Source organism: Cyanistes caeruleus, chromosome 37, assembly GCF_971803275.1.
Source record: "Cyanistes caeruleus chromosome 37, bCyaCae1.hap1.1, whole genome shotgun sequence".
NCBI lineage: Eukaryota > Metazoa > Chordata > Aves > Passeriformes > Paridae > Cyanistes > Cyanistes caeruleus.
This window is the reverse complement of record NC_141738.1, coordinates 1,663,029-1,687,819: the sequence shown is the minus strand read 5'-3', so window position 1 is coordinate 1,687,819 and position 24,791 is coordinate 1,663,029. Positions and strand designations below refer to the sequence as shown.

General features: G+C 50.0%; 1 protein-coding gene across 4 annotated transcripts; it reads left to right on the top strand.

The window, feature by feature from the left end:
• Window positions 1-34: 34 nt before the first annotated feature.
• MCM7 (minichromosome maintenance complex component 7) lies at window positions 35-24,456 on the top strand. Of its 4 annotated transcripts, XR_015281522.1 has the most exons (17): window positions 35-253; window positions 383-462; window positions 1,201-1,365; window positions 1,936-2,060; window positions 3,538-3,718; window positions 4,604-4,741; window positions 6,114-6,263; window positions 7,500-7,617; window positions 8,963-9,094; window positions 10,152-10,235; window positions 14,077-14,470; window positions 16,030-16,113; window positions 17,403-17,571; window positions 19,904-20,013; window positions 23,061-23,079; window positions 23,200-23,550; window positions 24,040-24,456. XR_015281522.1 is itself a non-coding variant. In XM_086871791.1 (16 exons), exons 1-16 carry the CDS (start codon window positions 223-225, stop codon window positions 23,374-23,376), a joined length of 2,157 nt encoding a protein of 718 aa, XP_086727917.1. In that variant the 5' UTR covers window positions 35-222; the 3' UTR covers window positions 23,377-24,456. The 4 variants fall into 4 exon arrangements, 2 of the variants coding, with proteins under 2 accessions (XP_086727917.1, XP_086727916.1); XM_086871791.1 differs by having other exon boundaries at window positions 23,200-24,456; XR_015281521.1 differs by lacking the exon at window positions 23,061-23,079 and having other exon boundaries at window positions 45-253; window positions 23,181-23,550.
• The last annotated feature ends 335 nt before the right edge of the window (window positions 24,457-24,791 follow it).

Genomic DNA, 24,791 nt, shown 5'->3' with positions numbered 1-24,791 from the left:
GTCCTCTGTTGTGATTGGCCGGCGCTGCCCCCGCGCGGAGGGTGGTCCCTGCGTTTCCATTGGCCGCCCGGCCGTCACGGGGCTGCCGGCTTTTCGCGCCACTGGCCGTGAGGGGAAGGCTGTGGCGGGAAAAGGGGGGGTGCGGTCGTGAGGGGAAAGTCGCGATCGTGAGGGGAAAGTCGCGATCGTGAGGGGAGAAACCGCGACGGGAGCGGCCCCGACATGGCCCCGCGCGACTACGACAGCGAGAAAGGTTTGAGGCGAGCGGGGGACGCCGGGGCTCCGTTATTGAGCCGGTATCGGGACATCTCCCAGCCCCGATATAACGGGGCCTTTCTTTCCGCTTCTGATCCTCCCCTCTCGGTCTCTGCTTTCTCCTCAGAAAAGGCGAAGCGATTTTTTCAGGAGTTTTACCGGGATGGACCCGACGGGCACAAGGAATTCCCGTACCGGGAGCAGCTGGTGAGGGACGGCACCCCCGAATTTACCCTAATTCTCCTCAAACCGCCCTCCAGAAGTCCCTCAGATCCCACCCTGAACCGCCCGAATTCCCCCAAATCCCCTCCCACTCCCACAGATCTTCCTCAAGACCCCGCCCACCTCCCCAAATCCCTCCTAAACCCCCCAAAATCCCACCCAAACCCCTTTTAGACAGCCCCAAACCCCCTCCCACTGCCTCAAATCTCCTCAGAACTTCTCCAGACCCCCTTCAACCTCCCCAAACCGCCCCCACAACCCCTCAAATTCTCCCTAAACCCCCCAAAATCCCACCCATCCCCTCTTAAACCCCCCCAAACCCCTTCCCAGTCCCCCAAACTTTCCCTAAACCCCCTCAAATGCCCTCCAAACCCCTTTTTCCACCTCAAATCCCCTTCCCACTCCCCCAAATCTCCTCAGAACTTTTCCAAAGTCCCCCCATAACCCTTCAAATCCCCCCTAAACCCCTCAAAATCCTCCTTAAACCCCCCCAAACACCTTCCCGACCCCCCAAACTCTCCCTAAACCCCCTTAAATCCCCTCCAAACCCCCTTTTCCACCCCAAATCTCCTCAGAACTTTTCCAAACCCCCTTCAACCTCCCCAAACCCCCCGCCATAACCCCTCAAATCTCCCCTAAACCCCCCAAAATCCCACCCAAACCCTTTCCAAACCTCCCGAATCTCCCCAAAATGCCCTTTTTTCACCCCAAATCCCCCCGCAGACGTTGCTGGCCCGCCGGGAGCAGGTGGCCCTGTGGGTGGCCCTGGACGATGTGGCCGAAGATGACCCCGAGCTGGCCGAAGCCGTGGTGGAAAACGTCCGGCGCTACAGCCGCGTCTTCTCGGACGCTGTCCACGAGCTGCTGCCCCTCTTCGGCTCTGCTGAGGTCGGGGAGACCCAAATTTGGGGTTTTTTTGGGGTTTTTTGGGGGTTTTTGGGGGTTCTGAGGGGTTTTAGGGTCACTTTAGGGTCAGTGTCCGGCGCTGCGGCCGCGTCTTCTCAGACGCTGTCCACGAGCTGCTGCCCGTCATCAGCTCTGCTGAGGTCAGGGAGACCCAAATTTGGGTTTTTTTGGGGATTTTGGGAGTTTTTAGGGGATTTCTGGGGGTCCTGAGGGGTTTTAGGGTCACTTTAGGGTCAGTGTCCGGCGCTGCGGCCGCGTCTTCTCAGATGCTGTCCACGAGCTGCTGCCCCTCTTCGGCTCTGCTGAGGTCGGGGAGACCCAAATTTGCGGTTTTTTAGGTTTTAGATTATTTCTGGGTGTCCTGAGGGGTTTTTAGAGGATGTCTGAGAGATTTTAGGGGGCACTGGGGAGTTTTTGGGTCACTTTAGGGTGGTTTTGGGGCGTTTTTTGGTGGTTTCGAGTGGGATTTTGGGGCTGTTTCGAGTGGTATTTTGGGATTGTTTTAAGTGAGGGAATCCCCCTGAGCCCCCTCCCCAAATTTTTCCCCCCCAGGCCCACCCTCGGGACCCCCTGGATGTTTACCTGGAGCATCGGCTGCTGCTGGAGCAGCGGGGCCGGGCTGCGGGAGCCCCCAGGACCCCCCAAAATCAGTTCCCCCCGGAGCTGCTGCGGCGTTTGTGAGTCTGGGGACCCCAAAACTGCCCCCCAAACCTTCTGATTCCTTAAATCTTTCCTAAATCCACCTCAAACCCGCCCAAATTCATCTCAAACCCACCCAAATCCACCTCAAACCCGCCCAAATTCATCTCAAACCCACCCAAATCCACCTCAAACCCGCCCAAATTCATCTCAAACCCTCCCAAATCCACCTCAAACCTCCCAAATCCACCTCAAACCTCCCAAATTCACCTGAAATCCCCCATAAATCACATTTTTCTGGATTTTCTCTTTTTTCCCTCCCATTTCCTCTTGTTTTCCCTCTTTTTTTTCCCTCATTTTCTCCCCATTTCTTCCCCAATTTCCTCGCACGTTTTTTTCCACAATGCCCCATTTCCCTCACAAAACCCCCATTTTTTCCTCAATAAACCCCATTTTCCCTCACGAAAACCCCATTTTTCCCTCACGCAACCGCCATTTTCCCTCACAAAAACCCCATTTCCACCCCCCTGCACCCCATTTTCCCTCACAAAAACCCCATTTTTCACCCTAAAACCCCGTGATTTTTTCCCCTTTCCCCCAAAATCCCCTTTTTTCCCCAAAATCCCGTTTTCTCACCCCAAAAGCGAGCTGTATTTCCGCGCCCCGTCCTGCTCCAAGCCGCTCTCCCCTCAGGATCACCAGGCCGCATTTTCCCCTCACAAAACCCTATTTTCCACCCCAAAAACCCCATTTTTACTCGAAAAGCTCCATTTTTCCCTCAGAAAACCCCCATTTTCCCCTCACAAAAACCCCATTTTCCCCTCACAAAAACCCGATTTCCCCCTCACAAAAACCCCATTTTCTCCCCCCCAAACCCCATTTTTCACCCCAAAAACCCCATTTTTCACCCTAAAACCCCGTGATTTTTTCCCCTTTTCCCCCCAAATCCCCTTTTTTTCCCCAAATCCCGTTTTCTCACCCCAAAAGTGAGCTGTATTTCCGCGCCCCGTCCTGCTCCAAGCCGCTCTCCCCTCAGGATCACCAGGCCGCATTTTCCCCTCGCAAAACCCTATTTTCCACCCCAAAAAGCTCCATTTTTACCCGAAAAGTTCAATTTTTCCTTCACAAAACCCCCATTTTTCCTCACAAAAACCCCATTTTCCCCTCACAAAAACCCCATTTTCCCCTCACAAAAACCCCATTTTCCCCCCCCCAAACCCCATTTTTCACCCCAAAAACCCCATTTTTCACCCTAAAACCCCAGGATTTTTTCCCCTTTTCCCCCCCAAAATCCCCTTTTTTCCCCAAAATCCCGTTTTCTCACCCCAAAAGCGAGCTGTATTTCCGCGCCCCGTCCTGCTCCAAGCCGCTCTCCCCTCAGGATCACCAGGCCGCATTTTCCCTCACAAAAACCCCCTTTTGTCTCCCTAAAATCGCCATTTTTTTCCCCAAAATTCCCGATTTTCCCCCCAAATTCTGGATTTTCCCCAAAATCCCGTTTTCTCACCCCAAAAGCGAGCTGTATTTCCGCGCCCCGTCCTGCTCCAAGCCGCTCTCCCCGCGGGATCTCCGCGCCGGCAGCGTCGGCTCCCTGGTCACGGTGGAGGGAATCGTCACCCGCGCCGGCGAGGTGCGGCCGCTGCTGCGCGTGGCCACCTACAGCTGCGACCAGTGCGGCGCCGAGACCTACCAGCCGGTACTGGGGCAAACTGGGATATACTGGGATGGACTGGGAGGGGTTTTGGGGGGATTTTGGGGGATTTTGGGGAGTTTTGGGGCGTTTTAGGAGGTTTGAAATGGACTGGGATGGTCTCAGTGCCAGCCACAGCTGCGACCAGTGCAGGCCTGAGGCCTACCACTGGAACTGGGATGGACTGGGATGGACTGGGAGGGGTTTTGGGGGGATTTTGGGGAGTTTTGGGGCGTTTTAGGAGGTTTGAGAGGGACTGGGATGGTGTCAGTGCCACCCACAGCTGTGACCAGTGCAGGCCTGGGACAAACTGGGATATACTGGGATAGGTTTTTTTTAGGGAATTTCAGTGTTTTTTAGGGAATTTCAGGGTTTTTAGGGAATTTCAGGGTTTTTAGGGAATTTCAGGGGTTTTTTTAGGATTTCAGGAGGTTTTTTGGGGGATTTCAGGTGGATTTTTTAGGGGGATTCCCTGAATTTTTGGCGTCTCCCCTCACGGATCGCAGGCCGCGTTCTTTTCCCGCCTTTTCTGAGGGGCGCTTTCGGGGACCTTTTTTGGGCCTTTAGGGGGATTTTTTTGTGGATTCGAGTGGAATTTCTGGAAGTTTCGGGTGGAATTTTGGGGTGTCCGGGCCAATCTTTGGGATTCCGGTGGAATTTTTGGGTGGATTCTGTGAATTTTTGGGGTTTCCCCTCACAAACCCGCAGGCCGCGATTTTTTCCCGCCTTTTCCGAGGGGCCTCGTCCGAGGGTCTGGGGGCGGATCTGGATGGATTTTTTTGGGATTTGGGTGGAATTTTTTTGGGCTCGGGCAGTTTTATGGGATTCAGGCCGGTTTTTTTGGGGCGATTCTCGGAGTTTTTGGGGTTTTTTTTCCCCCCCTCCCCACAGATCGAGGGCCCGACTTTTACGCCGCTGCTGCTCTGCCCGAGCCGGGAGTGCCAAACCAACCGCTCGGGGGGGCGGCTCTACCTGCAGAGCCGGGGCTCCAAATTCACCAGATTCCAGGAATTACGGATCCAGGAACACGTGAGTGAGGGGGGGGATCCCCAAATTCCCGCCGGGAGACCCCAAAATCTCCCCCAAAAAAATTCCCCTGGGGAAGCTCCCCTCAAGAAAAGGCCCCAAAATGGCGGCCGAGGCCTTCAAATTCGACTCTTAAAAATCGGCTCAAAATCCGCGGAATTTGGGGAATCGTGGATTCGGGAGGTTCTCGGTGAAAGGGGGACCTGGAATTCCGGGTGGGAAAGCCGAAAATCCCCAAAAATTCCCTCAGGAAACTTCTGGAAAATTCCCCTCAGGAGCGGTTTGGGAACGGGGCCCCGTTTTGGGGGTGTTTAAAAACGGATTCCGGGGTTTTAAAGTTGGCTCCAAACGCAGCAAATTTTGGGAATTGTGGATTCGGGAGTTTGGGGGTGAGGGGGGATCCCAAAATTCCCTGAGGGATCCCAAAATTCCCTGAGGGGAAAGCTCCAAAACCTGGGAAAATTCCCTCAAAATCGGGATCAAAATGGCGCCGGTCGCTCTGAAACGGCCCCAAAATTGCCTGAAACGGCCCCGAATCTCCCTCAAATTGGCCTTGACGTCCCAAAGTTAATTAATGCTAATTAGTTAAAAATTAATTGAAAATTAATTTAAAATTAGTGTTCTAAAAACAGCCCGGATTGGCCCAAGATGTCCCAAAATGACCCCAAAATGTCCCCAAATCCCCCTGAAATGTCCCGAAATCCCCCTGAAACGTCCCCAAAATGTCCCCAAATCCCCCCCTAAGGTCCCCAAATGTCCCCAAATCCCCCTGAAATGTCCCCAAATTCCCTGAAATGTCCCCAAATGTCCCCAAATCCCCTGAAATGTCCCCAAATCCCCCCCAATGTCCCCAAATCCCCCTGAAACGTCCCCAAATCCCCCCAAATGTCCCCAAATGTCCCCAAATCCCCTGAAATGTCCCCAAATCCCCCCCAAACGTCCCCAAATCCCCTGAAATGTCCCCAAATCTTCCTGAAACGTCCCCAAATGTCCCCAAATCCCCTGAATGTCCCCAAACGTCCCCAAATCCCCTGAATGTCCCCAAATCCCCCTGAATGACCCCAAAATGTCCCCAAATCCCCTGAAATGTCCCCAAATCCCCCCCAAACGTCCCCAAATCCCCCTGAATGTCCCCAAATCCCCTGAAACGTCCCCAAATCCCCCTGAAACGTCCCCAAATCCCCTGAAATGTCCCCAAATGTCCCCAAATCCCCCCCAAATCCCCTGAAATGTCCCCAAATGTCCCCAAATCCCCCTGAATGTCCCCAAATGTCCCCAAATCCCCCCCAAATGTCCCCAAATCCCCTGAAACGTCCCCAAATCCCCTGAAATGTCCCCAAACCCCCTGAACGTCCCCAAACGCGTGTCCCCGCAGTCGGAGCAGGTGCCCGTGGGTCACCTGCCGCGCTCGCTGCCGCTGCACCTGAGCGGGGCCAACACGCGCCAGGCCCAGCCCGGGGACCACGTGCGGGTGAGCGGAGCCTTCCTGCCCCTGCTGCGGGCGGGGCACGCGCAGGTGGCACAGGTGAGTCCCAAACACACCTGGGGACACCTGGGGACACCTGGGGACACACCTGGGGACACACCTGGACACACCCTGAGCTCACCTGAGCTCCCCTTCCTGCCCCTGCTGAGGGCGGGGCACGCGCAGGTGGCACAGGTGAGTCCCAAACACACCTGGGGACACCTGGGGACACACCTGGGGACACACCTGGACACACCCTGAGCTCACCTGAGCTCCCCTTCCTGCCCCTGCTGCGGGCGGGGCACGCGCAGGTGGCACAGGTGAGTCCCAAACACACCTGGGGACACCTGGGGACACCTGGGGACACCTGGGGACACACCCTGAGCTCACCTGAGCTCCCCTTCCTGCCCCTGCTGCGGGCGGGGTACGCACAGGTGGCACAGGTGAGTCCCAAACACACCTGGGGACACCTGAAATACACGTGGGGACACCTGGGGACACACCTGGGGACACACCTGGACACACCCAAACCTCACCTGGACACACCCTGAGCTCACCTGAGCTCCCCTTCCTGCCCCTGCTGCGGGCGGGGCACGCGCAGGTGGCACAGGTGAGTCCCAAACACACCTGGGGACACACCTGGGGACACCTGGGGACACACCCAAACCTCACCTGGACACACCCTGAGCTCACCTTAAAATCCCATTTTTTCCCCAAAATCCCCAATTTTTTTCCCAAAATCCGGGTTTTTCCCCCCAAAATCTCCAATTTTTTCCCCAAAATCCCCATTTTTTTTCCCCAAATCCCCTTTTTCCCCCCAAAATCCCCATTTTTTTTCCCAAAATCCCCAATTTTTTTTCCCAAAATCCGGGTTTCTCCCCCCAAAATCCCCAATTTTCCCCCCCAAATCCCCATTTTTTTTCCCAAAATCGGGGGTTTCCCCCCCCAAAATCCCCGTTTTTTCCCAAAATCCGTGTTTTTCCCCCCAAAATCCCCATTTTTTTTCCCAAAATCCCCGTTTTTTTCCCAAAATCCAGGTTTTTCCCCCCAAAATCGGGGTTTTTCCCCCCCCAAATTGGGGTTTTTTCCCAAAATCGGGTTTTTTCCCCCCAAAAACCGGGTTTTTCCCCCAAAATCGGTGTTTTTCCCAAAATCGGGGTTTTTCCCCCCAAAATCCCTATTTTCCCCTTAAAATCCCCGTTTTTTCCCCAAATCCGTGTTTTTTCCCAAAATCCGTGTTTTTTGCCCCAAAATCCGTGTTTTTTCCCAAAATCCGGGTTTTTTGCCCCAACGCAGGGGCTGCTGTCGGAGACGTTCCTGGAGGGGCATCACCTGGCCAAGGTGAGCAAGAGCGAGGAAGAGGAAGGCGAGGCCGAGCTCAGCCCCCAGGAGCTGCAGGAGATCACGGCCGGCCGTGAGTTTGGGGAGAAAAAACGGGATTTTGGGAAAAAACGGGGAAAAAACGGGAATTTTGGGGAAAAAATGGGGAATTTTGGGGAAAAAAACCGGGAATTTTGGGAAAAAAATGGGGTTTTTTAGGGAGAAAAATGGGGTTTTTGGGGGGAAAAATGGGGGTTTTGGGGGAAAAAACAGGAATTTTGGGGGGAAAAATGGGGATTTTGGGAAAAAACGGGAGTTTTGGGGAAAAAAAACGGGAATTTTGGGAAAAAAATGGAATTTTTAGGGGAAAAAATGGGATTTTTTAGGGGGAAAAATGGGATTTTTTAGGGGGAAAAATGGGGTTTTTGGGGGGAAAAATGGGAATTTTGGGAAAAAAAGGGGGATTTTGGGGAGAAAAAGGGAGATTTTGGGAAAAAAATGGGGAATTTTGGGAAAAAAATGGGATTTTTTAGGGGGAAAAATGGGGTTTTTGAGGGGGAAAATGGGAATTTTTGGGGATAAAAGCCCCCAGGAGCTGCAGGAGATCACGGCCGGCCGTGAGTTTGGGGAGAAAAACCGGGATTTTGGGAAAAAAAGGGGAATTTTGGGGAAAAAAAACGGGAATTTTGGGAAAAAAATGGAATTTTTGGGGAAAAAATGGGATTTTTTGGGGGGGAAAATGGGGTTTTTGGGGGGGAAAATGGGAATTTTGGGGGGAAAAATGGGGGATTTTGGGGGAAAAATGGGGGCTTTTTGGGGAAAAAAAGAGGGATTTTGAGAAAAAAATGAAATTTTTGGGGAAAAAATGGGGATTTGGGGGGGAAAAGTGGATTTTTGGGTTAATTTCAGCCGATTTTGGGTCCATTCCACCCAATTTTGGGAACTTTGGGCTCCTCGAACCCGTTTTTGGGTCCATTTTTCCGGATTTTGGGTCCATTTCTTGTGATTTTGGGTCCGATTCCGGGTGTTTTGGGTCCATTTTTTGTGATTTTGTGCCGATTCCCGGGATTTTGGGTCCATTTCTCGGTGTTTTGGGTCCATTTCTCGGTGTTTTGGGTCCGATTCCGGGTGTTTTGGGTCCATTTCTCGGTGTTTTGGGTCCGATTCCGGGTGTTTTGGGTCCATTTTTCCGGATTTTGGGTCCATTTTTCCGGATTTTGGGTCCGATTCCGGGTGTTTTGGGTCCATTTTTCCGGATTTTGGGTCCATTTTTCCGGATTTTGGGTCCGATTCCGGGTGTTTTGGGTCCATTTTTCCGGATTTTGGGTCCATTTTTCCGGATTTTGGGTCCGATTCCGGGTGTTTTGGGTCCATTTTTTGTGATTTTGGGTCCATTTTTCCGTGTTTTGTGCCGATTCCGGGTGTTTTTGCCGCGGCAGGGGGGGATTTCTACGGGCGCTTGGCGGCCTCCATCGCCCCCGAGATCTTCGGCCACGAGGACGTGAAGAAATCGCTGCTGCTGCTGCTGGTGGGGGGCGTGGAGCAGAACCCGCGCGGGATGCGCATCCGGGGTGAGCCCGGAACGCCGGGAAAAACACGGGAAAAACGCGGGAAAACACCGGGAAAAATATGGGAAAACAGCGGGAAAACAGCGGGAAAAACATGGGGAAAATATGGAAAAACACCGGGAAAAATCCTGGGAAAAACACGGGAAAAACACGGGAAAAATGCGGGAAAACAGCGGGAAAAATACGGGAAAAATGCTGGGAAAAATACGGGAAAAATCCTGGGAAAACACCGGGAAAACAGCGGGAAAAATACTGGGAAAAATGCGGGAAAACAGCGGGAAAAATATGGGAAAACAGCGGGGAAACACGGGAAAAATACTGGGAAAAATACGGGAAAAATGCGGGAAAACAGCGGGAAAAACACTGGGAAAAATACGGGAAAAATCCTGGGAAAAACATGGGGAAAATATGGAAAAACACGGGAAAAATCCTGGGAAAACGGGGAAAAAATCCTGGGAAAATACAGGAAAATCCTTGGAAAAACACGGGGAAAATGCTGGGAAAAACAGGGGAAAAATGGGGAAAAAATCCTGGGAAAAACACGGGAAAAACACCGGGAAAAACACGGGGAAAATCCTGGGAAAAACACGGGAAAAACACAGGAAATATACTGGGAAAACCTTGGGGAAAATACGGGAAAAATACGGGAAAAACACGGGGAAAATATGGAAAAACACCGGGAAAAATCCTGGGAAAAACACGGGAAAAACACGGGAAAAATCCTGGGAAAAACATGGGGAAAATACCGGAAAAATGCCGGGGAAAATCCTGGGAAAACGGGGAAAAAATCCTGGGAAAAACATGGGAAAAATACGGGAAAAATCCTGGGAAAAACACGGGAAAATACAGGAAAACACCAGGAAAAATCCTGGGAAAACACCGGGAAAAACACGGGAAAACGCTGGGAAAACGGGGAAAAAATCCTGGGAAAAACATGGGAAAAATACGGGAAAAATCCCATTTTTCCCGTTGTTTTCCCCATTTTTCCCATTTTTTCCCGTTTTTCCCGTTTTCTCCCCATTTCCCTCATTCCCGTTGTTTTTGTTTTTGTTTTTCCCAGGGAACATCAACATTTGTCTGATGGGGGATCCGGGCGTGGCCAAATCCCAACTGCTCTGCTACATCGACCGCCTGGCGCCCCGCAGTGAGCCTTCATCATCCTCATCATCCTCACCTTCATCATCCTCATCCTCACCTTCATCATCCTCACCTTCATCCTCATCTTTATCTGCATCCTCATATTCATTATCTTCATCTTCATCTTCATCTTCTTCCTTCTCCTCCTGCTGCTACATCGACCGCCTGGCGCCCCGCAGTGAGTGAGCCTTCATCCTCATCTTCATCACCTTCATCATCCTCATCATCCTCATCTTCATCATCATCCTCATCCTCACCTTTATCATCATCTTTATCTTCATCTTTATCTTTATCTTCCTCCTCCTGCTGCTACATCGACCGCCTGGCGCCCCGCAGTGAGTGAGCCTTCATCATCCTCATCTTCATCACCTTCATCATCCTCATCATCCTCATCTTTATCTTTATCTTTATCTTTATCTTTATCTTTATCTTTATATTCTCCTGCTGCTACATCGACCGCCTGGCGCCCCGCAGTGAGTGAGCCTTCATCATCTTCATCATCCTCATCATCCTCACCTTCATCATCCTCATCCTCACCTTCATCTTCATCATCATCTTTATCTTCATCTTTATATTCATCTTTATCTTCCTCCTCCTCCTGCTGCATCGACCGCCTGGCGCCCCGCAGTGAGTGAGCCTTCATCATCCTCATCATCCTCACCTTCCTCATCTTCATCTTCATCATCTTCATCCTCACCTTCATCATCCTCATCCTCACCTTCATATTTATCTTCATTATCTTTATCTTCATCTTTATCTTCCTCCTCCTGCTGCTGCATCGACCGCCTGGCGCCCCGCAGTGAGTGAGCCTTCATCTTCATCATCCTCACCTTCATCATCCTCATCCTCATCTTCATCATCATCCTCATCTTCATCATCATCCTCATCCTCACCTTTATCCTCATCTTTATCCTCATCTTTATCTTCATCTTTATCTTTATCTTTATATTCTCCTGCTGCTGCTGCATCGACCGCCTGGCGCCCCACAGTGAGTGAGCCTTCATCTTCATCATCCTCATCATCCTCACCTTCATCCTCACCTTCATCATCTTCATCATCTTCATCATCATCCTCATCTTCATATTCATCATCTTCATCTTTATCTCCATCTTTATATTCTCCTGCTGCTACATCGACCGCCTGGCGCCCCGCAGTGAGCCTTCATCCTCATCATCCTCATCCTCACTTTAATCATCTTCGTCTTCATCACCTTCATCATCTTCATCTTCATTGTTATCTTCATCTTTATATTCTCCTCCTGCTACATCAACTGCCTGGCGCATTTTTTCCACCCCAAAATCCCATTTTCCACCCCAAAATCCCATTTTCCACCCCAAAATCCCATTTTCCATCATCCCAACTCCCCAAAACCCCATTTTCCACCCCAAAACCCCATTTTCCATCCCAAAACCCCATTTTCCACCCCAAAACCCCATTTTCCACCCCAAAACCCCATTTTCCACCCCAAAACCCCATTTTCCATCATCCCAACACCCCAAAACCCCATTTTCCACCCAAAACCCCATTTTCCACCCCAAAACCCCATTTTCCACCCCAAAATCCCATTTCTTCACCGTTTCTTCTCATTTTTTCACCGTTTTCCACCGTTTCTTCGCCGTTTTTTCACCGTTTTTCTCCATTTCTTCACCGTTTTTCTCCGTTTCTTCACCGTTTTTCCCCATTTCTTCTCATTTTCCCCCATTTTTTAGGCCAGTACACGCCGGGCCGCGGCTCCTCGGGCGCCGGCCTCACCGCGGCCGTGCTGCGCGACCCCTCCAGCGGGGAGCTGACCCTGGAGGGGACAGAAACCAACACCCCAAAACCCCATTTTCCACCCCAAAACCCCATTTTCCACCCCAAAACCCCATTTTCCACCCCAAAATCCCATTTTCCACCCCAAAATCCCATTCTCCAATCCCAAAATCCCATTTCTTCACCGTTTCTTCTCATTTCTTCACCGTTTCTTCTCATTTTTTCACCGTTTTTCCCCATTTCTTCACCGTTTCTCTCCATTTCTTCACCGTTTCTTCTCGTTTTTTCTCATTTCTTTACCGTTTCTTCTCATTTTTTCACCGTTTTTCACCGTTTCTTCACCGTTTTTCTCCGTTTCTTGTCATTTTTTTACCGTTTTTCCCCATTTCTTCACCGTTTTCCACCGTTTCTTCACCGTTTTTCTCCGTTTTTTCACCGTTTTTCCCCATTTTTTCCCCATTTTTCACCATTTTCCCCCTCTTTTCTGTATTTCCCAGGTCAGTACACGACGGGCCGCGGCTCCTCGGGCGCCGGCCTCACCGCAGCCGTGCTGCGCGACCCCTCCAGCGGGGAGCTGACCCTGGAGGGGACAGAAACCAACTCCCCAAAACCCCATTTTCCACCCCAAAACCCCATTTTCCACCCCAAAACCCCATTTTCCATCATCCCAACTCCCCAAAACCCCATTTTCCACCCCAAAATCCCATTTTCCACCCCAAAATCTCATTTTCCACCCCAAAACCCCATTTTCCACCCCAAAATCCCATTTCTTCACCGTTTCTTCTCATTTCTTCACCGTTTTTCTCCGTTTCTTCACCATTTCTTCTCGTTTTTTCTCATTTCTTCACCATTTTTCCCCATTTCTTCACCGTTTTCCACCGTTTTTTCACCGTTTTTCCCCATTTCTCCGCCGTTTCTTCTCGTTTTTTCTCATTTTTTCACCGTTTTTCCCCATTTCTTCACCGTTTCTCTCCATTTCTTCACCGTTTCTTCTCGTTTTTTCACCGTTTTCCTCCATTTTTTCACCGTTTTCCACCGTTTTTTCACCATTTTTCCCCATTTCTTCACCGTTTTTCCCCATTTTTTCCCCATTTTTCCCCATTTTCCCCCTCTTTTCTGTATTTCCCAGGCCAGTACACGACGGGCCGCGGCTCCTCGGGCGCCGGCCTGACGGCGGCCGTGCTGCGCGACCCCTCCAGCGGGGAGCTGACCCTGGAGGGGACAGAAACCAACTCCCCAAAACCCCATTTTCCACCCCAAAACCCCATTTCCCACCCCAAAACCCCATTTTCCACCCCAAAACCCCATTTTCCACCCCAAAACCCCATTTTCCACCCCAAAACCCCATTCTCCAATCCCAAAATCCCATTTCTTCACCGTTTTTCTCCATTTCTTCACCGTTTCTTCTCGTTTTTTCTCATTTTTTCACCGTTTCTTCACCGTTTTTCTCTGTTTTTTCACCGTTTTTCTCCTTTTTTTCCCATTTCTTCTCATTTTCTCCCCATTTTCCCCATTTTCCCAGGCCAGTACACGACGGGCCGCGGCTCCTCGGGCGCCGGCCTGACGGCGGCCGTGCTGCGCGACCCCTCCAGCGGGGAGCTGACCCTGGAGGGGACAGAAACCAACACCCCAAAACCCCATTTTCCACCCCAAAACCCCATTTTCCATCATCCCAAAATCCCATTTTCCATCATCCCAACACCCCAAAACCCCATTTTCCACCCCAAAATCCCATTTTCCACCCCAAAACCCCATTTTCCACCCCAAAATCCCATTCTCCAATCCCAAAATCCCATTTCTTCACCGTTTCTTCTCGTTTTTTTCTCATTTTTTCACCGTTTTTCTCCGTTTCTTCACCGTTTCTTCTCGTTTTTTCTCATTTCTTCACCAGTTTTCCCCATTTCTTCACCGTTTTCCACCATTTCTTCACCGTTTCTCTCCATTTCTTCACCGTTTCTTCTCGTTTTTTCACCGTTTTTCTCCGTTTTTTCACCGTTTTTCTCCGTTTTTTCACCGTTTTTCCCCATTTCTTCACTGTTTTTCCCCATTTTTTCCCCATTTTTCACCATTTTTCCCCTGTTTTCCCCCATTTCCAGGCCAGTACACGACGGGCCGCGGCTCCTCGGGCGCCGGCCTCACCGCGGCCGTGCTGCGCGACCCCTCCAGCGGGGAGCTGACCCTGGAGGGCGGCGCGCTGGTGCTGGCCGACGGCGGCGTCTGCTGCATCGACGAGTTCGACAAGATGCTGGAGGGCGACCGCGTGGCCGTGCACGAGGCCCTGGAGCAGCAGAGCGTGGCCGTGGCCAAGGCGGGCGTGGCCGCCACCCTCAACGCCCGCTGCGCCGTGCTGGCCGCCGCCAACCCCGCCCGCGGCCGCTACGACGCCCGCAGGGGGCTGGAGCACAACCTGCAGCTGCCGGCGGCGCTGCTCTCGAGATTCGACCTGCTCTGGCTGCTGCAGGATCGGCCCAGGCACGATAATGATCTCAGGTGAGAGATTTGGGGTGAATTCTGGGGATTTTGGGGTGTTTCGGGTGGGTTTTGGGTGTTTTGGGGTGTCTGGGGTTTGGGGCTGGAGCACAACCTGCAGCTGCCGGCGGCGCTGCTGTCACGGTTTGATCTGCTCTGGCTGCTGCAGGATCGGCCCAGGCACGATAATGATCTCAGGTGAGAGATTTGGGGTGAATTCTGGGGATTTTGGGTGTTTTGGGGTGTCTGGGGTTTGGGGCTGGAGCACAACCTGCAGCTGCCGGCGGCGCTGCTGTCACGGTTTGATCTACTCTGGCTGCTGCAGGATCGGCCCAGGCACGATAATGATCTCAGGTGAGGGATTTGGGGTGAATTCTGGGGTTTTTGGGGTGTTTCGGGTGAGTTTTGGGGTGTCTGGGGTTTGGGGCTGGAGCACAACCTGCAGCTGCTGTCACGGTTTGATCTACTCTGGCTGCTGCAGGATCGGCCCAGGCACGATAATGATCTCAGGTGAGGGATTTGGGGTGAATTCTGGGGTTTTTGGGGTGTTTCGGGTGAGTTTTGGGGTGTCTGGGGTTTGGGGCTGGAGCACAACCTGCAGCTGCTGTCACGGTTTGATCTACTCTGGCTGCTGCAGGATCGGCCCAGGCACGATAATGATCTCAGGTGAGGGATTTGGGGTGAATTCTGGGGTTTTTGGGGTGTTTCAGGTGAGTTTGGGGTTTTTTAGGGTGAATTCTGGGGATTTTGGGGTGAATTTTGGGGATTTTGGGGTGAATTTTAGGGATTTTGGGAAGGGATTTGGGCTGTGGCTGCTGCAGGATCGGCCCAGGCACGATAATGACCTCAGGTGAGAGATTTGGGGTGAATTCTGGGGATTTTGGGGTGAATTCTGGGGATTTTGGGGATTTTCAGGTGAGTTTGGGGATTTTTGGGGTGAATTTTGGGGATTTTTGGGGTGATTTTTGGGGATTTTGGGGTGAATTCTGGGGATTTTGGGGATTTTCAGGTGAGTTTGGGGTTTTTTAGGGTGAATTTCAGGGGTTTTGGGGTGAATTCTTGGGTTTTTGGGGCGAGTTTTAGGGATTTTGGGAAGGGATTTGGGCTCTGGCTGCTGCAGGATCGACCCAGACACGACCCCGACCTCAGGTGAGAGATTTGGGGTGAATTCTGGGGATTTTGGGGATTTTCAGGTGAGTTTGGGGGTTTTTTAGGGTGAATTCTGGGGATTTTGGGGTGAGTTTTGGGGATTTTGGGAAGGGATTTGGGCTCTGGCTGCTGCAGGATCGGCCCAGGCACGACCCCAACCTCAGGTGAGAGATTTTGGGGTGAATTTGGAGGATATTTGGGATCCCTGGAAGGATTTTTGGGATCCCCAGAAGATTTTTGGGCCGATTTCCCTTGCAGAAAACCCCCAAAAAAACCCCAAAATTCCCCCAAAAAACCCCAAAATTCCCCCCAAATTCCCCCTTTCCCTCCCTCCCTGCCCCCCAAACCCCCTCATTTCTGCCCCAAACCTCCCGAATTGCCCCAAATTCCCGCTTTTTCCCAACTTTTCCCCGTTTTTCCCGCTTTTCCAGGCTGGCCCAGCACATCACCTACGTGCACCAGCACAGCCGGGAGCCGCCCAGCGACTTCCAGCCCCTGGACATGAAACTCATGAGGTCTGGGAATGCACAAAATCCACATTTTCCACCCCAAAATCATCATTTTCCACCCCAAAATCCCTTTTTCTGTCCCAAAATCCTCCTTTTTTGCCCCAAAATCCTTCTTTTCCGTCCCAAAATCCACATTTTCCACCCCAAAATCCACATTTTCCACCCCAAAATCCTCATTTTCCACCCCAAAATCATCTTTTTCCACCCCAAAATCCCCTTTTCTGTCCCAAAATCCTCCTTTTTTGCCCCAAAATCCTTCTTTTCCGTCCCAAAATCCACATTTTCCACCCCAAAATCCTCATTTTCCACCCCAAAATCCTCATTTTCCGCCCCAAAATCCTCATTTTCCGCCCCAAAATCCTCATTTTCCACTCCAAAATCATCTTTTTCCACCCCAAAATCCTCATTTTCCACCCCAAAATCCCCTTTTCTGTCCCAAAATCCTCCTTTTTTGCCTCAAAATCCTTCTTTTCTGCCCCAAAATTCTCCTTTTCTGCCCCAAAATCATCTTTTTCCACCCCAAAATCCGCATTTTCCACCCCAAAATCATCATTTTCCGCCCCAAAATCCCCTTTTCTGTCCCAAAATCCTTCTTTTCTGTCCCAAAATCCCCTTTTCTGTCCCAAAATTCGCCTTTTCTGTCCCAAAATCATCATTTTCCACCCCAAAATCCTCATTTTCCGCCCCAAAATCTTCCTTTTCCACCTCAAAATTCTCATTTTCTGCCCCAAAATCCTTTTTCACCCCAAAATTCTCATTTTCCACCCCAAAATCCCCTTTTCTGCCCCAAAATCCTTCTTTTCCTCCCTAAAATCATCTTTTTCCACCCCAAAATCCCATTTTTTCCCCAAATTTTCCCATTTCCCGCCCAAATTTCCATTTTTCCCCCCAAACCCCCATTTTTTCCCAAAATCCGGGTTTTTCTCCCCAATCCCAGGCGCTACATCTCCTGATTCCATCACCCCAAAATTCCCATTTTTTCCCCAAAAATCCCCATTTTTTCCCCTCAAAAATCCCCATTTTCCCCCCAAAAACCCCATTTTTTCCCCCAAAATCCCCGTTTTTTTTCCCAAAATCCCCGTTTTTCCCCCTAAACCCCCGTTTTTTCCCAAAATCCGGGTTTTTCTCCCCAATCCCAGGCGCTACATCTCCTGATTCCATCACCCCAAATCCCATTTTTTCCCCAAAATCCCCGTTTTTTTTCCCAAAATCCCCATTTTTTTTCCCAAAATCCCCGTTTTTCCCCCCAAACCCCCGTTTTTTCCCAAAATCCGTGTTTTTCTCCCCAATCCCAGGCGCTACATCTCCTCCTGCCGCCGGCACCGCCCGGCGCTGCCCCCGGCCCTCGGCGACTTCGTGGCCGCCGCCTACGTGGAGCTGCGGAGAGAGAGCCGGGCCCAGCGGCACGGGCTCTACACATCTGCCAGGACCCTGCTGGCCATCCTGCGCCTGTCCACGGCCCTGGTGAGTGACCACTGAGTGACCACTGACCATCACTGACCAGTACAGACCAGTACAGACCAGCACTGACCATCACTGACCATCACAGACCATCACTGACCATCACTGACACCCACACCGGGCCCAGCGGCACGGGCTCTACACATCTGCCAGGACCCTGCTGGCCATCCTGCGCCTGTCCACGGCCCTGGTGAGTGACCACTGACCATTACTGACCAGTACAGACCAGTACAGACCATCACTGACCAGCACTGACCAGCACTGACCAGCACTGACCAGCACTGACACCCACACCGGGCCCAGCCCCACGGGCTCTACACATCTGCCAGGACCCTGCTGGCCATCCTGCACCTGTCCACGGCCCTGGTGAGTGACCACTGAGTGACCCTGAGTGACCACTGACCATCACTGACCAGTACAGACCAGTACAGACCATCACTGACCATCACTGACCATCACTGACCATCCCTGACACCCACACCGGGCCCAGCCCCACGGGCTCTACACATCTGCCAGGACCCTGCTGGCCATCCTGCGCCTGTCCACGGCCCTGGTGAGTGACCACTGACCATCACTGACCAGTACAGACCAGTACAGACCATCCCTGACCATCCCTGACCATCCCTGACACCCACACCGGGCCCAGCCCCACGGGCTCTACACATCTGCCAGGACCCTGCTGGCCATCCTGCGCCTGTCCACGGCCCTGGTGAGTGACCACTGAGTGACCACTGACCATCACTGACCATTACTGACCAGTACAGACCAGTACAGACCATCACTGACCATCACTGACCATCCCTGACCATCACTGACCATCACTGACCAGCACTGACACCCACACCGGGCCCAGCGGCACGGGCTCTACACATCTGCCAGGACCCTGCTGGCCATCCTGCGCCTGTCCACGGCCCTGGTGAGTGACCACTGACCATTACTGACCAGTACAGACCAGTACAGACCAGTACAGACCTGCACTGACCAGCACTGACCAGCACTGACCAGCACTGACCAGCACTGACCAGCACTGACCATCCCTGACACCCACACCGGGCCCAGCGGCACGGGCTCTACGCATCTGCCAGGACCTTGCTGGACCAAATGGGCCTCAATTTTGGGCTGAATTTGGCCGATTTTGGGCCATTTCGGGGCTGATTTTTTTGATGGATTTTGGGGTAAATTTGGGCTGATTTTGGTGCTGATTTTGGAGGTTTTTTCTGGCTGATTTTGGGCTGAATTTGGCTGATTTTGGGATATTTTGGTGCTGATTTTTTGGGTTATTTTGGGCTGATTTTGGTGCTGATTTTTGGGCTGATTTTGGGTCATTTTGGGCTGATTTTGGGCTTATTTTTTGGTTATTTTGGGCTGATGTTGGTGCTGATTTTTGGGCTGATTTGGGGGTTTTTTTGGCTGATTTTTGTGCCGATTTTGGGTCATTTTGGGCTGGTTTTGGGGGTTATTTCAATGCAGATTTTGGGTGATTTTGGTGCTGTTTTGGTGCCAATTTTGGGCCAATTTTTTGGGTTGTTTTTGGGTTATTTTGGGCCATTTTTGGGTATTTTTGGTGCTGTTTTTTGTGCTGATTTTGGGTCATTCTTGGTGCTGTTTTTTGGGCCATTTTTGGGTGATTTTGGGTCCGTTTTTGGGGTTATTTTTGGATCATTTTGGTGCCATTTCTGGGGTTATTTTTGGTGTGATTTTTGGTGATTTTGTCCGTTTTTGGCTGTTTTTTGGCTGATTTTGGTGCGTTTTGGGCAGTTTTTGGTTGATTCTGGGCTGATTTGGGGTGATTTTCGTGCGTTTTTGGGTGTTTTTGGGTCATTTTGGGTCATTTTGTGTGATTTCGGTCTGTTTTTGTCCGTTTTTGGGCTGATTTTGGGTGATTTTTGTCCATTTTTGTGTGATTTTTGTCCGTTTTTGTCCGTTTTTGTGTGATTTTGGTGCATTTTGGGCTGATTTTGTGTGATTTTTGTCCGTTTTTGGGTGATTTTTGTCCGTTTTTGTGTGATTTTGTGTGATTTGGGTCCGTTTTTGTCCGTTTTTGTGTGATTTCTGTCCGTTTTTGTGTGATTTTGTTTGATTTTTGTCCGTTTTTGTCCGTTTTTGTCCGTTTTTGTGTGATTTTGGTCCGTTTTTTTCCGTTTTTGTCCATTTTTGTCCGTTTTTGTCCGTTTTTGTGTGATTTTTGTCCGTTTTTGTCCGTTTTTCTCCGTTTTCGTGTGATTTTGTTTGATTTTTGTCCGTTTTTGTCTGTTTTTGTCCGTTTTTGTGTGATTTGGGTCCGTTTTTGGGTGTTTTTGTCCGTTTTTGTGTGATTTGGGCCCGTTTCTGGCAGGCCCGGCTGCGTTTGGGCTCGCAGGTGGAGAAGGACGACGTCAGCGAGGCCCTGAGGCTGCTGGAGGCCTCCAGAGACTCCCTCAAGGGCGACCCCGAGCCCTCAAACAGGTGAAATTCGGGAAAATTCGGGAAAATTTGGGAATTTTTGGGAATTTTTGGGAATTTTTGGATACCTGGATCGACGAATTTTGGGGTTTTTTGGGGAATATTTGGGATTTTTTGGGAAATAATTTGGATTTTTGGGGGCCTGGGGCTCCCTCAAGGGCGACCCCGAGCCCTCAAACAGGTGAAATTCGGGAAAATTTGGGAATTTTTGGGAATTTTTGGGAATTTTTGGGAATTTTTGGATACCTGGATCGACGAATTTTGGGGTTTTTTGGGGAATATTTGGGGTTTTTTAAGGAATAATTTGGATTTTTGGGGGTCTGGGGCTCCCTCAAGGGCGACCCCGAGCCCTCCAACAGGTGAAATTCGGGAAAATTCGGGAAAATTTGGGAAAATTCGGGAATTTCGGGAATTTTTGGGAATTTTTGGATACCTGGATCGACAAATTTTGGGGTTTTTTGGGGAATATTTGGGGTTTTTTAAGGAATAATTTGGATTTTTGGGGGTCTGGGGCTCCCTCAAGGGCGACCCCGAGCCCTCCAACGGGGGAAAATCGGGAAAATTCGGGAAAATTTGGGAAAATTCGGGAATTTTTGGGAATTTTTGGGGATTTTTGGATACCTGGATCGACGAATTTTGGGGTTTTTTGGGGAATATTTGGGGTTTTTTAAGGAATAATTTGGATTTTTGGGGGCCTGGGGCTCCCTCAAGGGCGACCCCGAGCCCTCCAACAGGTGAAAACCGGGAATTTTTGGGGAAATTCGGGAATTTCGGGAATTTTTGGGAATTTTTGGATACCTGGATCGACGAATTTTGGGGTTTTTTGGGGAATATTTGGGATTTTTTGGGAAATAATTTGGATTTTTGGGGGCCTGGGAGTCCCTCAAGGGCGACCCCGAGCCCTCAAACGGGTGAAAATCGGGAAAATTCGGGAAAATTTGGGAAAATTTGGGAATTTTTGGAAATTTTTGGGAATTTTTGGGAATTTTTGGATACCTGGATCGACGAATTTTGGGGTTTTTTGGGGAATATTTGGGGTTTTTTTAAGGAATAATTTGGATTTTTGGGGGTCTGGGGCTCCCTCAAGGGCGACCCCGAGCCCTCAAACGGGGGAAAATCGGGAAAATTCGGGAATTTTTGGGAAAATTCGGGAATTTTTGGGAAAATTTGGGAGTTTTTGGGAATTTTTGGGAATTTTTGGATACCTTGATCGACGAATTTTGGGGTTTTTTGGGGAATATTTGGGATTTTTTGGGAAATAATTTGGATTTTTGGGGGTCTGGGGCTCCCTCAAGGGCGACCCCGAGCCCTCAAACGGGGGAAAATCGGGGAAATTTGGGAATTTTTGGGAATTTTGGGAATTTTTGGGAATTTCGGGAGTTTTTGGGAATTTTTGGGAATTTTTGGATACCTGGATCGACGAATTTTGGGGTTTTTTGGGGAATATTTGGGGTTTTTTAAGGAATAATTTGGATTTTTGGGGGCCTGGGGCTCCCTCAAGGGCGACCCCGAGCCCTCAAACGGGGGAAAATCGGGAAAATCGGGAAAATTCGGGAAAATTTGGGAATTTTGGGAATTTTTGGGGAAATTCGGGAATTTTTGGGAATTTTTGGATACCTGGATCGACGAATTTTGGGGTTTTTTGGGGAATATTTGGGGTTTTTGGGGTTTTTTAAGGAATAATTTGGATTTTTGGGGGCCTGGGGCTCCCTCAAGGGCGACCCCGAGCCCTCAAACGGGGGAAAATCGGGAAAATTCGGGAAAATTTTGGGAATTTCGGGAATTTTTGGGAATTTTTGGATACCTGGATCGACGAATTTTGGGGTTTTTTTTGGGGAATATTTGGCGTTTTCAAGGGATTTTGGGGATATTTTGGGGTGTATTTTGGGGTGAATTTTGGGGCATTTGAGGCTGGATTTTGGGGATATTTCGGGTGGATTTTGGGGCTGGTTTTGGGTGTATTTCAGGTGTATTTTGGGTGTATTTTGGCTGTTTTTGGGTGTATTTTGGGTGTAATTTGGGTGTATTTCCCCTCCCCCAGGTGTCCCCGCCCCTCGGAGGCGATTTTGGGGTGTTTTTGGGTGTATTTTGGGTGTTTTTGGGGTGTTTTTGTGGTGATTTTGGCTGATTTTGGGGTGATTTTGGCTGATTTTGGGCTGGTTTTGGGCTGTTTCCCCCCGCAGGTGTCCCCGCCCCTCGGAGGCGATTTTGGGGTGGATTTTGGGGTGATTTTGGGGTGTTTTTGGGTGTTTTTGGGGTGTTTTTGGCTGATTTTGGGGTGTATTTTGGGTGTTTTTGGCTGTATTTCCCCTCCCCCAGGTGTCCCCGCCCCTCGGAGGCGATTTTGGGGTGGATTTTGGGTGTTTTTGGGGTGTTTTTGGGGTGTTTTTGGGGTGTTTTGGGGTGTTTTTGGGTGTTTTTGGGGTGTTTTTGGCTGATTTTGGGGTGTTTTTGGCTGATTTTGGGGTGTTTTTGGCTGATTTTGGGGTGATTTTGGGCTGTTTCCCCCCCCAGGTGTCCCCGCCCCTCGGAGGCGATTTTGGGGTGGATTTTGGGTGTATTTGGGGTGTTTTTGGGGTGTTTTGGGGTGTTTTTGGGTGTATTTGGGGTGTTTTTGGGGTGTTTTTGGCTGATTTTGGGGTGATTTTGGCTGATTTTGGGTGTATTTCCCCTCCCGCAGGTGTCCCCGCCCCTCGGAGGCGATTTTGGGGTGGATTTCGGGTGTTTTTGGGTGTTTTTGGGGTGTTTTTGGCTGATTTTGGGGTGTTTTTGGCTGTTTTTGGCTGATTTTGGGGTGATTTTGGCTGATTTTGGGTGTTTTTGGCTGATTTTGGGGTGTTTTGGGTGTATTTTGCGGTGTTTTTGGCTGATTTTGGGTGTATTTCCCCCCCGCAGGTGTCCCCGCCCCTCGGAGGCGATTTTGGGGTGTATTTCGGGTGTATTTGGGGTGTTTTTGGCTGATTTTGGGGTGTTTTTGGCTGATTTTGGGGTGTTTTTGGCTGATTTTGGGGTGTTTTTGGCTGATTTTGGGTGTATTTCCCCTCCCCCAGGTGTCCCCGCCCCTCGGAGGCGATTTTGGGGTGATTTTGGGGTGCTTTTGGCTGATTTTGGGGTGATTTTGGGGTGTTTTTGGCTGATTTTGGGGTGATTTTGGGCTGTTTCCCCCCCAGGTGTCCCCGCCCCTCGGAGGCGATTTTCGGGCTCCTGCGGGAGCTGGGGGGGCGGGGCCGGCAGCTGCCCCTCCCCCACGCCCTGCAGGTGCTGGGGGCTCGCGGCTTCACCCCCGGGCAGGTGAGGGCGGCGCTGGCCGAGTACCAGGCCCTGGACGTGCTGCAGGTCAACCACAATCACATCACCTTCGTCTGAAAATTCGGGGTGAAAAACCGGGATTTTGGGAAAAAATGGGAAAAAAATGGGAAAAAATGGGAAAAAACCGCAAAAAATTGGGGAAAAAACCCCAAAATTGGGGAGTTTGGAATCCTGGAGGTGCTGCAGGTCAAGTCCGGGCAGAATCACATCACCTTCGTCTGAAAATTCGGGGTGAAAAACCGGGATTTTGGGAAAAAATGGGAAAAAACTGAAAAAAATGGGAAAAAATGGGAAAAAATCCCCAAAATCAGGGGGAAATTGGGGAATTTGGAATCCTGGAGGTGCTGCAGGTCAACCCCGGGCACAATTACATCACCTTCGTCTGAAAATTCGGGGTGAAAAACCGGGATTTTGGGAAAAAATGGGAAAAAACTGAAAAAAAATGGGAAAAAACCGCAAAAAATTGGGAAAAAAACCCCAAAATTGGGGAATTTGGAATCCTGGAGGTGCTGCAGGTGAACCCTGGGCACAATTACATCACCTTCGTGTGAAAATTCGGGGTGAAAAATGGGGATTTTGGGAAAAAACTGAAAAAAAATGGGAAAAACTGAAAAAAATGGGAAAAAATGGGAAAAAATGGGAAAAAACCCCAAAAATTGGGGGAAAATGGGAAAAAACTGCATGAAAAAAGCCAAAATGGGATAAAATGGGGAAAAACAGCAAAAATTTGGGGTGAAAAATGGGGATTTTGGGAAAAAACTGAGAGAAATGGGAAAAAAACCCCAAGAAATTGGGGAAAAACCCCAAAAATTGGGAAAAAACCCAAAAATTTGGGGAAAAATGGGAAAAAAAAACTCAGGAGGGGAAAAAACGGGGGAAATTCAGCTGGAAATGGGCAAAATTGGGGTGAAAATGATGGAATTTGGATAAAAACAGCTGGATTTGGGATAAAAACAGCTGGATTTGGATAAAAACAGCTGGATTTGGGTAAAAATGCAGGAAAATGGGATTAAATTCCCACTGGAATTCCCAAAATTCCCACTGGAAATTCCCAAATTTCCTCCCTGGTTTTGTTTTTCGGTGTTTTTTGGAGCAATAAAAGGATTTTTATCAATAAAAAAATGCAAATTTTATCCATTTGGAGTCGTTTTGTCTTTTCCTTGAATTCCCTTTGATCCCAAAAATTCCCTTTTTATTCCTAAAAAATTCCCTTTTTTATCCCCAGAAATTCCATTTTCATCCCCAAAAATTCCCTTTTTATCCCCCAAAATTCCCTTTTTTATCCCAAAAATTCCACTTTTATCCCAAAAATTCCCTTTTTATCCCAAAAATTCCCTTTTTTATCCCCAAAATTCCCTTTTTATCCCCAAAAATTCCCTTTTTTATCCCAAAAATCCCATTTTTATCCCCAAAAATTCCCTTTTTATCCCAAAAAATTCCATTTTTATCCCAAAAATTCCCTTTTTATTCCC

Bases quoted from the DNA above. Each gene is read 5' to 3' on its own strand.
- MCM7 (XM_086871791.1), top strand. From the start codon at position 223: ATGGCCCCGCGCGACTACGACAGCGAGAAAG. The intron at 254-382 runs GTTTGAGGCGAG...CTTTCTCCTCAG, and splicing joins CGACTACGACAGCGAGAAAG to AAAAGGCGAAGCGATTTTTT. The intron at 3,719-4,603 runs GTACTGGGGCAA...CCCTCCCCACAG, and splicing joins GCGCCGAGACCTACCAGCCG to ATCGAGGGCCCGACTTTTAC.